The following is a 16,549-nucleotide window of genomic DNA, read 5'->3' on the forward strand; positions in this document are numbered from 1 at the left end:
TAAGTTGTATCAATAGTTAATACTTGTTTATTGCTGAGTAGTATTCCATTGAATCATTCACCATTGAAAGAAGTTTGCCCTGTGCATAGTTATTGTTACAATAAAACTTCAATTAACATATACAGGTTTCCATGTGAACAAATATTTATTTCTCAGGGATAAATGTACATAGATACCAATTACTGTACTATACAGTAATTATATATTTGTGCTTTTTGATTTATAGCAAGTTTTTCTATTTTCTTGATGTTATATTTCTTTTTTTCACTTATGTGCATTGCAAAATCTGTTACCACTTTATAACTTACCTTTTGCAGTGGGATGAAAAAGAAAAGACATCTAATTTTAATATAGTAAAAATTAATATCTTTTTATAGTCAGCACTCTTTTTATTTTGTACATAACATCTATTCATAGATCAAAAAGATATCTATATGTTTTTTACTAGTATTTTGATATTTTGATTTGAAATTTTTTAATTTATTCATTTATTTATTTTTGGTACAGAGGATTGAACCCAGGGAACCTTTACCTTTACCACTGAGCTACATCCCTAGTCCTTTTTATTTTTGTTTTGAAACAGACTCTTGCTAAGTTGCTTTGGGTAGCTTTCAACTTGGTATCCTCCTGCCTTAGCCTCCTATGTTTCTAATACTACAGTTGTGTGCCACTGCTCCAGGCTATGGTGCTTTTTTGTGGGGAAGGGTTGCTGGGGATTGAACTCAGGGGCATTCAACTTCTGAGCCATATCCCCAGCTCTATTTTGAATTTTATCTAGAAACAAGGTCTCACTGAGTTGCTTAGCACCTTGTCGTTGCTGAGGCTGGCTTTGAATCCTCCTGCCTCAGCCTTCCAAGCCACTGGATTACAGGAGTGCACCACCATGCCCAGCCAGGCTATGATGCTTTTTAAAATCTTGTTTTTTTTAGTGTAGTATTGTTATGATTACACATATAATTATATGATTACACATATAATTGAATCAGTACACACAAAAAAACATGTTACGTATTTTAAACTAATACAGCCATATAAAATGTCTTTACAATGAGTATTAAAAGACATTAGCTTTTTAAAAGACATGTAGCTTTTTGTTAAAATTTTAGGTATAGTTTTAAAAATTTTTAAATTTTAAAAATTTTTAAATTTTATTGAATAGGGCTGGGTTATGGCTCAGCCGTTAGAGTGCTCGCCTAGCATGTGAAAGGTTCTGGGTTCAATCCTTAGCTCCACATATAAAGAAATAAAATAAAGGTATTGTGTCCACCTACAACTAAAAAGAAATATTTTTTAAAAATTTTATTGAATATTCCTTGTTTTATAAAATCAGTCATTCATATTACAGAACAAAAGAAAATAAATTTGTCAGAAGATTCCTTTATTAAGATACCTTAATATATGTAAATTTGATAAAATGACTTAACTTATTAAACTTATACATAGTTATTTGTGCTTCTCTCCCTCCTTCTCTTCTTCTCTATTAAGTTTTATCTTAGAATCATAGTAATCATAAATTTGTTTTTAAAAGTTCATGTTGTCATTTCATCTGCGTATTACTCTTTTTATTCTGAAAATTATTGAATTTTAGAACTATTAAGATATGTATTCTTTCCTCTAGCTCCTTATTTTACAAGCAAAATTAACTGAGTTACTAACAGGTGATGGACCTGCCCTAGTAATGTTTCCCAGTGAGTAAGCTAGTGCCCTATGTATTTTCATACCATAAAATTCTGTTCATACCATAAAATTCTGATATGTCTTTGGGAGGATAAAAAAGTTGATTCAGTTTGACACCATTTCAGTAAAAGTTGTTTTAATATATTGTTATGCTTAAACTATTTTTTTTTTCTAATAGGCTAGGTCTTAGACCTATTCCTGAAGCAGAAATTGGATTGGCAGTTATTTTCATGACTACAGAAAATTACTGTGATCCTCGGGGCCAACCCAATACAGGTAAGTAAAGCATTATCTTATTGATTTCTTAGCAACATTATTATGTACATTGATGATAGATTATATGCACTTTAGAATTACACCTGCCAGGTATGACTGTATTCACTTTCCTTTAAAACTCAACAGTGTATTCATTTGTTTATTCATTCAATAAGTATTTCTGCCATGTATTAATCACTGTTCTAAGATGTTGAAGATTCTAGTTGTGAATAAAGTAAAGAACAGCATTATTCCTGTGAACTTTCTACTCTAAAGGTCAAGATTCAAATAGTGAACAAGCAGAAAAACACACACATGATTTCAGATAGGGCCATGTACAAAGAGGAAGGCAAAACAAGGTGATGTGATAGTGACTGGAAACAGGTTTTAGAGAGGTAGTCAGAGAAGATCTCATTGAAGATGTGACATTTGAGCTTCATGCATCCTGATTGATGAGAAAAGGCAACTATGTGTGAATCTGGCATAGAATCCCTCGTAGAAGGAACAGATCACTCTGGTGTGGAAAATGGATTACAGGGGTCCAAAATAGAAGTGAGGTTATCAGTAGAAAGCTATTGTGGCTATTGTGGAGGTACTCAGAGATGATCATTGTTATTCCTTTATTATATTCAGCCCTCTGTTTACCCAGGTTGTACATTTGAGAATTCTAACAAAAATTCTTCAGTCAAAAATATTTGGGAAACAAAAATATTGTATCTATTTTATCTATACTGAACATGTACATACTTTTTAAAATATTTTTTTTAGTTGTAGTTGGACACAATACTTTAAAATCAATATTTTATTGATTTTTTTTTATGTGGTACTGAGGATTGAACCTAGCACTTCACACGTGCTAAGCGAGCGCTCTGCCACTGAGCCATAGTCACAGCCCTCAGGAGTTAATTTATAGTATACAGGAAGTTGTGTATAGGTTTTATGCAGTACTATACCATTTTATATAAGACTTGAGTATTTTGGATTTTAGTATACATGGGTGGGGGTGAGTGGAGAGTGCTAGAGCCAATCATCTGTGGATAATTAAGGATGAGTGTATATTCCTCTACCTTTTATCTCTTTTTTATAAATAAATTGATACTGCCATTATAAAGATTATTCCTCTATTGTTTTCTTGCTTTTTTTACCTTAGAAATATTTTCATTTTTTCTCTCTAATCACTGCCTCTTCTTTGCCTAGCTACCAAAGCATTCAGTCTGTATTCTTGTGCACATTTATTTGCTTTCTGGTTTCTTTCTATATTTATTTCATGAACAGTTATTGGTCTTTGGCTAATAGACAAGTTAGAGAACAGTATCATATCATTATTTGCTACCTGGGGGTAGGAGTATCATTTACACTGTAGTCCATCCAATGGCACCTATGCAGTTGGGCCATGTACCTCCTGAGTGCTTGACAATTTTAATTTAAATGGATAAGGAATGTGTTAAGCTACATTTTGGAAGATGTGAACCATTTAGGACCTAATGACCAGGAATTAATTAGATGTGTAGGTCATTAATAATTATTAGTAGTAATAATAACTGCTGTCTTTTGAGGTGCAGATACCAAAGTTAGCATTTTACATACATTGCTACAGTTTAATTTGCAAAATAATCCTGTGAAGAAAGAGAATATCATATGCATTTTATAGATGAGGGAACTAATGTACAGAGAGTTTAAGAAATTAGCCAGTGGTCATATAGCAAGTAATTAATTCAAATTGACTCAGGTCAAAGCTGTTAAGACATTATTACACTGCAGTACAAAGGGCTTGTGTTTTCATGTTTGAAGTTTGGAGAAATGATAGTGTGAGATGATTGGGAGCACTGACTAGAAACAATCAGGTGCAATATTACCTAATTAATCCTCTCAGCATGGCACAGTTTTAACAATTTTAAATGATCAAATGTCCATCTCCTGTCTAATAATTGTGATATTTTTCTTTCCACTTTTATGATTTATAGGATTAAAGACAACGACTCCGGGACCCAGCCTTTCACAAGGTTTGTCAGTCAATAAAAAACTAATTCCAGTGGCTTCAGTGAATACTACAGCATATGTAGCTGACACAGAATCAGAGCAAGCAGATACATGGTAAAGCTTCTTTGTTAAAAATTATTGCTATTTTATGAATAAGTTAATAGAATATTCAAGAAGTCAAGTCAGTGTCTTTAGCAAGTCATCTCTTAGGAGTTAAAGTCTGGGAGTATGAGATGCCAGGAAAAATCATACCTTAGGACAGGAATCAACAAATTTTCTGTAAAGGATCAGCAGTAAATATGGCAGTGTGGGCCACTGATTTCTATTATAGCTATTTATTTATTTATTTTTATTGGTTGTTCAAAACATTACAAAGCTCCTGACATATCATATTTCATACATTAGATTCAAGTGAGTTATGAACTCCCATTTTTACCCCAAATACAAATTGCAGAATCACATTGGTTACACATCCACATTTTTACATAATGCCATATTAGTAACTGTTGTATTCTGCTACCTTTCCTATCCTCTACTATCCCCCCTCCCCTCCCCTCCCATCTTCTCTCTCTACCCCATCTACTGTAATTCATTTCTCTCCTTGTTTATTTTCCCACCCCTCACAACCTCTTATATGTAATTTTGTATAACAATGAGGGTCTCCTTCCATTTCCATGCAATTTCCCTTTTCTCTCCCTTTCCCTCCCACCTCATGTCTCTGTTTAATGTTAATCATTTCCTCCTGCTTAACTCTGCCATTGTAGCATGAAAGAAGTTAGAGACAGCCAGCATATAATTGAATGTGACTGTGTTCCAATAAAACTTCATTCAGAAAAAGAAATAACAGACCTGATTTGGCCTATGGGCTGTAATTTGTTAATTCCTGTCATAGGATAATTTGTTTCATACCTTACAAACATACATGGAAAACTAAAAGAATTATAGTACTTCATTTGTGACTGGTGAAATAAGTTTGAAACTTGGTAGTCTCCACTTATCTGCAGTTTCACTTGCTGCAGTTTTAGTTACTTGTGGTAAACTGTGGTCCAAATGTATTAAATGGAAAACTCCTGAAATAAATAATTCGCAAGTTTTAAATTGTACTTGTATCTGAATAGCATGATGAAATCTTTTACCATTCTACCCAGGATGTGAATCATCCCTTTGTTTAGGAAATTCACACTCAATATGTTACCCATCTGTTTGTTGGTCACTGGTAATCATAATGGTTATCAAACTGTCTTGGTATTGCAGTACTTCTGTTTAAGTAATCCTTACATAGTATCCTCACTCTTCGTCACAATGCCTACATTATTCATCTTTTACTTCATCTCATCACATGAACATTATTCATCTCACATCACAAGAAAGCTGAGTACAGTACAGTATTTTGAGAGACACTCTATTTGTGTAACTTTTATCATAGTCTGCTGTCATAAATTATATTACTAGTTTTTAGTCTCTTTATCTAATTTATAAAGTAAATTATCTTAGTTGTATATGTATAGGAAAAATGTTTATATAGTTTGGTACTACCATTGGTTTCATGCATTTATAGAAATGTCTTGAAATGTATCCCCTAAAAAGATGGGGATGGTACCATGTGTATATCTGTCTTGTATTACGATTTTGTATAGTTAAATATTATTTTTAATTTTTTAGATACTTGATAGGGTCTGCTAACTATCTGTATAGTTAATATTTGTCCATGAAGTTATTAATATTTGTCCATGTCAGTGGTTATTTGAAGAGGGATTGTAGGTTTGGTTTTGTTTTTTAATGGATGGGATTAGCTATTTTGTATTCTATACTATTTTTCATTTACAATGGTGTATTTCAAATATTCCATATTGAAGTATTTATATTAATGTACTTAATGATATCATTATATTAGATCATATTTATTTTAGTTTTTACTACCCTCATGTTTTATATTGTGTCCAGATTTAACTTTTTAAAGGTTGGATAGAATCATATCAGTTCATCTAAAGTGATCTAAATACCCTATTATATGTGACACTATAATAATAGGAGTTTATTATAATTTTCCAGTTTTTATGAAGGTACTTTTACATAAAAATACTAAAAAAAATTTCTCAACAAAATAAAAATCACCTGGTATTATCAACTAGTTTCATTTATAATAGGATACTAGGTTGATATTCCTTGTTTACTTGAAAGTCGTTTTGGTAGAACATGCCTCTACATATGTATTATAGAGGATGAAGAAGAGTAAGATACCAACCTTTTTCAAGGCACTTAGATGACAGAGGAGCTATTTTCTTGGGATAATATATTGCCCAAATTATTATCTAAATATAATCTTATAAAGTTATATTACAGTAGAACTATTTAAAGATCTTTGTTTCTACATAAAAGTTGCTGTGAACTTTACCTTCTGTTCTTTTGTTTTTCTACAGTATGTTTTTGAATGAAAGGCCAAAAGAAATAAGTATCTCCAAGATGGAACAAGAAGTCAGAATGCTTTCACAAGAAACATTCACTGTACAGGAACCTTCCAAAACAAGCTCCAATAATAACAATATAGTATTAAATACTTTGGTTAGGACAAAAGTCCCAAACTATCAGCTTTCACCAACCAAATTCCTAAGTGTAAATAAAAGTAGAGATCGGTCTTCTCAACAGCAGCAGACAAACTCCATCAAAAACTACTTTCAACCATGTGCCAAAAAAAGGTATATTTTCAATAACAATTTTTTTCTTGTGCCTGTGAAAAAAATTAGCATTTTTTATATTACTGTAGTAGAGTATTTGAGTCTTGTTATGCTCTAGTGTGCTCCTTTGGAAAACTCTGGCCCCCAGCTCCTTCACTCTGAGAAGTGCCCTAATTTCCTCCTTTATTAAGACCATTAGACAGATTCTTCTTCATCCTTCTTCTTCTGTACCTTAGCTTATCTGCTGTTTTGTTTGCTGCACTTCTTTTGAAGAAGAGTTTACTCACACCTACATTCCAAAATCACCTTCTTTGCTTTTTTTTCCCTTGATAATCTCTCTCACAAGGTAAATCAAATTTTACCTTATTATATAATCTTTGGTATTTCTCCTCTGTCTTCCCAAATGAATATTGTTGATCCTTATTTTCAGTGGCTTATCAGTCCTTCCCTTGCCATCTGTTTGTGTTGTCAGCTCCCTCCTTCAAACTCTGATCACCTAAGTTACTACAAAAACCTCTTGAATAATCTGTGTGCCCAGTATCCTTACATTACTGTTAATAGTACATCACCTTTAACTCTTTAATACACTATAAATTCATTAAGCTTCTAGATAGTAGATACTCAAGTCTGTGTCTTCTGTGGACTTCAATACAATTTGCATGCACAAAGTTTTCAGTATTTATTGAGTGAGTAATACAGTATTGTATAGAATACTCTGTGATAGATTCACATAGTATATGCAGTATACAGTTTATGCCATGTTCTAGATTTAGCCACTCTTGTTTATTATTTTGAATACACCTCCCATTAACTCATAGGATTATATACCCAATTTAATTTTTCCCTGCCCACAAGTTCCCTACATTATAAATTAAGCTGTGATCTCCTGGCAGTAGGTCCTTTGTGTATTTATCTCCCTTTTCTTTAACTTTGATATAACATCTGATTCTACTTCAGCAAAGAAGATAGAATTCTCCATTGCTTTAGGGTGGATAATTTATAGGGCCTGTAATTCCTATCAAAATAGAATGTATGTGAATTTGGTACTATTTTCAAATGCTTATTTGTTGATTTCTAGTGCTATTGTTAATAAAATCAGGATTACATTGTGAATTAAATGGAGTGAGTGGTGAATAATGTCAAATTTAAAAAATTATGTAGCTGTGTTAATCTTTTGGTTTTGTTCTCTCTCTCTCTCTTTTTTTTTAATCTAAGGGAAAGAGATGAAGAAAATCAAGAAATGTGTTCATCCAAATCAGCAAGAATAGAAATGTCTTGTTCTCTTTTAGAACAAACACAACCTGCTACACTCTCACTATGGAAAAATAAGGCAGAAAATCTATCTCAGAATGAGCTTGTGGACAAAAAATCAAATAACTTATTTACAGATGATGAAGATTTAGAATCCAGTGTGAAAAATTCTTCTGATAAATCTCTTTCTACAGAAAACCTTAGATCAATTAAAAAAAGAAAAGAAATTGATGATTTGGCCGTAGAAGATGAAATATCAAAACAGTTATTCAAGAGCATGAAACCAGAGTTAGAAAGTGAAGTAAAAGTTGAAAAACAAGAGGAAGAGTTCAATATAAGAAAGAAGTTAAGGATGGATATAGAAACAAATAACAATTTTAATAATGAAACAATACCAGAAAGCAGCAAAATATCTGTAAGTAACAATTTTAAATGAAAGCTATTGCCAATAGTAACTTAGAATATTAAAAAATACTCTAGATTTTATATTAACAGTATGAGTAGCTATTGTGTCTACTTGAAAAAGAAATTAATGTTTTGAACACCCAGTATGAAGTGAAGAATTTGCTGTTCAGTAAGATAAGTGTAAAAATACAGTGGCTATGCATCAGGATAAAATAAATAAAAACAAATAAAACTATTATACATGATTGTTTTGGTAGACTTCCAAATTAGGCTATACTGTTATAAAAGATTTTCAGCCATGCTGGTAAGTTAGTGGATGTTTTAAAAGAATAAACGGCACAGAAAGTAGAAGAAAGTTAGTAGAACAGAGCACTTTATCTACTAAGTAAATTTTTTAGATGAAAACATGTATGACATCACTAGGATGTTTTGTTATAAATTTTGTTCTTTAATATGCTTTTCTAGTTTTCATGAATGTTGGTAATTTATCTTACTTTAGCTAAGAAAGCTCTTCATATTATTTTCTATTTCGTGTATCAGTAAGTTGACCAACTATCTGTACTGATTAACTCATTAGATCAGAACACAGAACTGATGAAACAAAAATGTGAATTCTAAATGTCCTTTTGTGGACTAAGTGCATTAGAGTCACCTAGTAAGCTTTTTAAAAATATGATTCCCAGACCAAAAATCTTACAGATCCTGATTCAGTACATCTGACTTCCGGCCCAGAAAAAAAATTTCCTTCTTGTGTTAATTGAGAATTTTTTTTTTTTTTAGTTGTTGATGGACATTTATTTATTTATTTATTTATATGCAGTGCTGAGAATCAAATCCAGTGCTTCACACATGCTAAGCAATCACTCTACCACTGAGCTAAAACCCTGAGAATTATTTTTTTAATTCTTTTTTTTTCCAAGTTGTAGATGGACATAATACCTTTATTCTATCTATCTTTATGTAATGCTGAGGATGGAACCCAGGTCCTCATGTGAACTAGGCAAGCACTCTACCACTGAGCCACAACACCAGCCCCATTAATTGAGATTTCTTTTGATATTTTTTAAAATTCTAAAATTAGTGGCTTAAATAAGATAGGGTTATTTTGGGGGGAGGGGAAGGTTGTTTGTGTTTGTTTTACTTATATAAGAAGCCTAGAAGTAGATAATCAAACTCCTTTCCTAGCTGTTTGTCTTTTTGGCTCTGACATTCTACTTTCCAGACATCAAGTTTACCTTCTGGGTGTTTTAGTTCATTTTCCCTGACTATAGTAGAATTCTTGAATGAGTAATTTATAAATGAAAGAAGCTTATTTAGCTTATAGTTTCAGAGGCTAGATGTCCAAGGTTGAATAACTATATCTGGTAAGAGCTTAGTCCCGTGTCATAACATGGTAGAAAAGTAGAAATGTAGATGGGTCGATGTGGGAGAGACAAGAATTGAGGCTCAGCCTTGCTTTATAACAATCCACTGTTGAAATTACCAGTCCTGTCCCACAAGAGCAGCGTTCTTCCCCTTCCCTCTTAATCATACTTCAGACATCCTGGTCACTGTTAAAAATATATAATGGGCAAAGAAAACAAGCGTCACAACCTTCTACAATTCAGGAACTCATCTACTTAATGAGGTTGCTTAATATTATAAACATTTAGTCTTAAGAAAGATCCTATTTATATTATTTTGACCACATCTTGGTAAACTACTTTTCCTTACAGAACCTTTCCTCCTGTGTTTATTTCTGATTTTCTTTGACATTTTCTTTTTTTAGTCTTTTTTTTTTTTTTTTGGCGAGGGAGGGAGAGGGGGACTTGTTTTCCTTTTCCTTAAATTTCCTTTTCCTTAAATTTTGTGCCAAATTGGTCCCCGGATCACACTGCACACAGGTCTGTGTGGAAATGATTGTGGTTTTAGTTAATCACAGAATTCCTTGCTCCATCCTGTCTGACCACTAATGGATGTTTCACTATTGACTGCACATTGTCCCAGAGCTATTGTTACCCACCCCAGGCATTAGTCATTAGAGCACAGCCAGAGAAAGAAAAGAACAAAGCACTATGCACTCTTGACATGGGAACCACTAAATAGTCTTCTGGACCAGAAAAGAACTTTCATTTACTATGTAAGGTTTATATGATATATAATATCAGGTAACATGATTATTCTATTTTGCTTATGATTCTACAACATAATTTCTTTTATTTTACTGTTTCAAAATTCATGACATTCTAAATGAAAAATATAGTACAAGAACTTTGGAGAACAAATAGATATTTGATTATAACACACTTTAGGACATATTAAAAGTTAAATCATCACATTCCAGCACTAAATTTATTTTAATAAAAATCTAGGTACAAAACTGTTTTTGCTTTTGGTGTCAGTTATTTTTAAAAACTCTTTATTTAATTGCTAATTCATTTGTAGTTTTAATTAATGATGTAAAGAGATCCCATATAACCTCATCCCATTTTCCCTAATTATTTGGACAGCTTAACCAACTACAGTATAGTATCACACCAGGAAATTAACATTAATGCCATTAACCAACCTTACTCAATGGGAAGTTATTTATAATTTTTTCTTTTTTATCATTTTAAGAATTAATTTGAATTTATGAAAGCTCATCAATAAAAGGAAAATAGGACAAATGATTTGTTGGTTATCCTACCATCCACAGACAACTATAAAATATGTTGGTATTTGTATAGTTTGAATCAACTGTTAATGCAGTTTTATTAATTTATATTATGTTCCTATTGTTGACTATTCTCAACGTACATAATTTATATGAATTTTGATACCTTCCAGTTCTTTGTTTCAATATTCATACTAAAATATCCTTACATTTATTTTTATTTTTATCTCATAATTTAGGAAATATACTTGAAGGTCATATGGCTGGGTCAGTATGAATATCTCAAAGTTTTTAGAAAATAACTTCTGTGAACACTATTTTTTATTTTAATTTTTAGCAAGAAAACATAATGGGGAACAAATGTGAGCTCAAAGAATCACTGTGGTCAACTAAAGAAGAGGTATCGGTAAGGAAATTCTTTTGTATTTGATGTAATTTTCATGAAAATTTGACTTACAAGTATCAGCATCTTATTAGTTATATTCTTAGGATTAAATATTGCTTTGAATTTTAAATTCTGGACTATTTCATGATTGTGCCTCCTATGGAAATGGATAAATCATACTATAATCATGATATAGTGTAGTGCAAAGAAAAGCCTGGGTGTAATTCTCTTCTCTACTGCAAAGATAAGTGACATTGCACAAGCCATTTTCACATTTATGAACTTCAGGTTCTTTGTTTGTAAGATAAGGTTAATGCTTTTCTAGAGGGGTTGTTGTTATATCAAGTTCAATAACAGATTTATAAATATAATATTTATAAATTCCAAAAAAATTAGGGCATTTTTATTTAATTGAGGTCCTTCTTATATTCTGTCACTATCAGATGATCCTTTTCTTCTGGCTTTTCCCATTTTTCTTTTCTTCCTGTTTGTGACTATCTTAGACATGGTGGCAACTTTCATATGAATTATATAGTTCAGCAATTAAAAGAATTAAGATGGTTAGCCTTCAGCAGCTCTAACAATGCTGACCACTGAACAATTGAATGATAACAGGAAAAATCTTCAGATTTAGTAACTATTGACCTAGAATTAAAAAACACCTCATTTAATAAGGTATTATATTCAGAATTAATGATTAATTTTTTTGAGATATAAAAAATAACAAACTATTGAGACTTCAACAGTTTATAGATGAGAACATATGGAATGTTTTCAAAGTTATAGAATCATTTTCTGGTTTTGAAATAGATGTTTTGATTTCAAATACAAAATTCAGGTACAAGAAATAAACCCCTCTTACTGTTTTGTTTTTCAAGTATTTTAACTTTTTTCTGTATATACCCAAATAACAAATAATTTTCTTTTTCCTTCTTATTTCTTCTAATTTATCCATTTTAACCCCATTTAAGAACAGTGATGACCTTCAGGACAATAGTGAGATGCTTCCAAGAAAGGTGTTACTGACTGAATTTAGATCATTGGTGGTTAATAATTCCACTTACAGAGATCCATGTGTAAATTATGATTATGGTCAAATAAAGAATTTCAAGAAATTCAAAAAGGTAGGTGTTTCTTTAACTGTGTCACAAGAGGGCAATGTTTGAAATGTTTTTAGAAATACCAGTGGCATTAAATAGTAATAAAAACAGTATGTTGAAAAATGATGCTGGTTTCTCCCACTTTAAAAAAAAATAAGAAGGACTAAATTAATAATTAATATATAGAACACCTAAAATGACAAATATTTTATCAAGACTGAATTCTTTTTAGGTTGCTATTTACCTGGCATGTCCCATAAATACTAAGGATTTATTACTTATTTCCTAAAGTACAATAATATCAGTGTACTTGATATGAAGTTTACATAGGATTTTTTTTTTACCCCTTTGTTTTTCAACAACTAAAATGTCAACTGAAAGTATAAATTGTTTCCATCTCCAAAATGCCCTGATAAGGAACTATAAACTGAAAAGTTTTGAAAAGACTTAAAATTTTAATCAGTGTTAGAAAGGGTGTAAACCTTGAAATCTTTGAAACAAAATACAGTGCTTTAAATTATAGTGTGTTGGTTCACTTTGGTTGCTTCAATTGCTAGATGATAACCTAAGGCCATTTGTAAATAAAAACTACAAACTAAAACTTTTAAATACATAAATTCCAGTGGCATGTCTAAATCTTGATATGGTAATAACTAGAGAAAAAAAAACAGGTAAAAGCAGAGTCCAGTAACAGTTTCCTTTGTCTCATTTGTAGGATCTAAACATCTTTGAAAGTTGTGTAATCTTTGCTTTTTAATCTTTTTTTTTTCATGGTCATCTTAATTTACTAACATGTTTAACCTCACTGCTGTTATTAACAGGTCATATTTCCTGGAGCAGGAAAGCTTCCACACATCATTGGAGGATCAGATCTGATAGCTCACCATGCTCGAAAGAATACAGAATTAGAAGAGTGGCTTAAGCAGGAAATGGAGGTTTGTACAAAATAAGGCCTCAAAACTTTTTGACTTGCATTTCAAGTCCTTTGTGGTTTTCTTAGAGCAGATTCTTCTTAAAACCAAACTTAAGTGACCTAAGGTCATTCAAAAATGTATTTCTAGAATACAGGGTATTAATATTAATCTGTGACATTTCCTTAAGGGAATTGTGTATTTATTTTTATATAATATTTTTAGTTGTATATGGAAACAATGCCTTTATTTATTTTTATGTGGTGCTAAGGATTGAACCCAGTGCCTCACATGTGCTATGCAAGCCCTCTACCACAGAGCTACAACTCCAGCCTCTAGATTTATTTTTATTGCTTAAAAAAAGTAGGACTTAAACAGATGAAAATATAATGTAAAGGGGGATAAAAGACCTAAGTCACAAAAATCTTAAAGGAAACTAAAGAATAATAATTAAAAGGTTGGCCATATATTCATATGGAAAATTATATATAATATATCAATGATGTAATATATAAATGAAATGTCCTTTTTATATCTAGAAATTGTGTTTCAACAGTTCTGCAATTTTCTGGGGCTGGGGATGTGGCTCAAGCGGTAGCGCGCTCGCCTGGCATGCGTGCGGCCCGGGTTCAATCCTCAGCACCACATACCAACAAAGATGTTGTGTCCGCCGAGAACTAGAAAAATAAAATAAATATTAAAAAAAAAAAAAAAAAACAACAACAAAAAAAAAACAGTTCTGCAATTTTCTCATTATTTTCTTGAACATTACCCTTTCCTTTATCCATATCTCTTTCTAGAACTTTAATTTGAAATAAGTTAAATTTTCTCACTGTCTTTTTGTTTGTTTCTCTGGATAATATTTTGATAATTTATTCAGATTTTCTTCCAGTTTACTATTTTTGTCTTTAGCTCTGGTTAGTATTGCACCCATTCATTGAGTTTTAAATTCAGTCTATTTCATTTTTTCATTATTAGAATTATGTTTCTTTCTTTTCTAAATCTTATTCCCTGCTGAAGTGTTTGCCTAATGATACCAAAGTGTTTGTTGATCTGTTTTTTTGCTCATAGGGTATTTTATTTCTGAGTATATCATTTGTGATCTTTGTATATGAACAGATCATTTTCCTCAAAATGTAATCTGTAGGATTTTCTGAATCCTAAATTCAGATTTAGGACTAAGATAATGCTTATGTCTGCCAGACCTGCGGGCCCCCCCCCCCCACACACACACACACACTTTTTTTTTTGGAGTGCTGGGGATCAAACTCAGGATATCCTGTGTGCTAGGCAAGCACTCTATGCTAAGCTACATCCCTAGTCCTAACTTTTAAGTTAAAATCTCTTCTTGTGATTGTTTTAGGTCACTCAAGTGTTTGTATATATTTACAGTAGAACAAATGACAGCCAACTTGTCATTATAAACTTCAAGTGAGGGTTGGGGTTGTGGCTCAGCGGTAGAGTGCGCATCTAGCATGCACGAGGCCATGGGTTAAAACTAAATAAATAAATGTGATATTAAAAAAATATACTTTAAGTGAGATTTTCATTCTTTCTTTCACCAAGTGCCAAAGTCAAAATAGGCAAGTTTTTTACCATCTCCTATTATTTCTCTTTCTCCCTATAGTATTGGGATCTGTAAAGTCCCTTAGGTTATCTTTCATATCACTCACACCCCATGCAGATATCAAATGAGATCAAATTTTTCATGGTTGATGAGGGCAAAAGCTGACTCTAGTACTTGTTAACTTGTCAGGGTTCCTTTTCTTGCTTTATTGTGGGCATAGTGTACCTTTAGTGATTCATTTTTAAAAACACATTTTTAAAATCAGGGCTTTTTTTTTTTTTTTTTTTTGTGGAAGAGGGCTGTACCATCCCTGGAAGTATTGCAGTACCAGGTCACTATGTGACAGAGATATCTCCTTTTCCATCTCCTATTTTCAAAAATCCATTTAATATGATGTCCTCCAATAGAAGACATATCACATATTCGACTAACCAGAACAGATATTACATTCATTTTAGACAACGGCCAAGAAATACTGAAGTTGTTTTATATAAGGGTTAGGAAGGTTTCTCATAAAAGAAAGATATTAGGAAGGTCACTCACAAGATTTATTATCAAAAATTAAAGAATGGAAGTCATATCCACTCTTCTTTTTTGAAATAATAATTAGCTTTATTATTTTATAGCTGTGCATTCTTTATTTCTTTATTTATTTTTATTGTTGGTTGTTCAAAACATTACATAGTTTTTGATATATCATATTTCACACTTTGATTCAAGTGGGTTATGAACTCCCATTTTTACCCCGTATACAGATTGCAGAATCACATCAGTTACACTTCCATTGATTTACATATTGCCATACTAGTGTCTGTTGTATTCTGCTGCCTTTCCTATCCTCTACTATCCCCACTTCCCTCCCCTCCCCTCCCCTCCCCTCTTCTCTCTCTACCCCCTCTACTGTAATTCATTTCTCCCCCTTGTATTATTTTTCCCTTTCCCCTCACTTCCTCTTGTATGTAATTTTGTATAACCCTGAGGGTCTCCTTCCATTTCCATGCAATTTCCCTTCTCTCTCCCTTTCCCTCCCACCTCTCATCCCTGTTTAATGTTAATCTTCTTCTCATGCTCTTTGTCCCTACTCTGTTCTTAGTTACTCTCCTTATATCAAAGAAGACATTTGGCATTTGTTTTTTAGGGATTGGCTGGCTTCACTTAGCATAATCTGCTCTAATGCCATCCATTTCCCTCCAAATTCTATGATTTTGTCATTTTTTAATGCAGAGTAATACTCCATTGTGTATAAATGCCACATTTTTTTTTTATCCATTCATCTATTGAAGGGCATCTAGGTTGGTTCCACAGTCTTGCTATTGTGAATTGTGCTGCTATGAACATCGATGTAGCAGTGTCCCTGTAGCATGCTCTTTTTAGGTCTTTAGGGAATAGACCGAGAAGGGGAATAGCTGGGTCAATTGGTGGTTCCATTCCCAGCTTTCCAAGAAATCTCCATACTGCTTTCCAAATTGGCTACACCAATTTGCAGTCCCACCAACAATGAACAAGTGTACCCTTTTCCCCACATCCTCACCAGCACTTGTTGTTGTTTGACTTCCAAATGGCTGCCAATCTTACTGGAGTGAGATGGTATCTTAGGGTGGTTTTGATTTGCATTTCTCTGACTGCTAGAGATGGTGAGCATTTTTTCATGTACTTGTTGATTGATTGTATGTCCTCCTCTGAGAAGTGTCTGTTCAGGTCCTTGGCC

General features: G+C 32.4%; 1 protein-coding gene and 1 pseudogene across 4 annotated transcripts in view; one reads left to right on the top strand and one right to left on the bottom strand.

Annotated features, from left to right (window-relative positions):
* Nbn (nibrin) overlaps nucleotides 1-16,549 on the top strand; it is a 38,704-nt gene that overhangs the window by 18,671 nt on the left and 3,484 nt on the right. For all 4 annotated transcript variants that reach the window (XM_026382941.2, XM_026382943.2, XM_026382950.2 and 1 more), the window contains 7 exons: nucleotides 1,856-1,953; nucleotides 3,897-4,026; nucleotides 6,333-6,608; nucleotides 7,803-8,253; nucleotides 11,216-11,284; nucleotides 12,235-12,387; nucleotides 13,185-13,298. In XM_026382941.2, the coding sequence (XP_026238726.2) occupies nucleotides 1,856-1,953; nucleotides 3,897-4,026; nucleotides 6,333-6,608; nucleotides 7,803-8,253; nucleotides 11,216-11,284; nucleotides 12,235-12,387; nucleotides 13,185-13,298 (1,291 nt within the window). The remainder of the gene's footprint in view (nucleotides 1-1,855; nucleotides 1,954-3,896; nucleotides 4,027-6,332; nucleotides 6,609-7,802; nucleotides 8,254-11,215; nucleotides 11,285-12,234; nucleotides 12,388-13,184; nucleotides 13,299-16,549) is intronic.
* Nucleotides 15,136-15,315, bottom strand: LOC113180281 (U2 spliceosomal RNA; annotated as a pseudogene).

Source organism: Urocitellus parryii, chromosome 7 (genome assembly GCF_045843805.1).
Source record: "Urocitellus parryii isolate mUroPar1 chromosome 7, mUroPar1.hap1, whole genome shotgun sequence".
NCBI classification, from domain to species: Eukaryota; Metazoa; Chordata; class Mammalia; order Rodentia; family Sciuridae; genus Urocitellus; species Urocitellus parryii.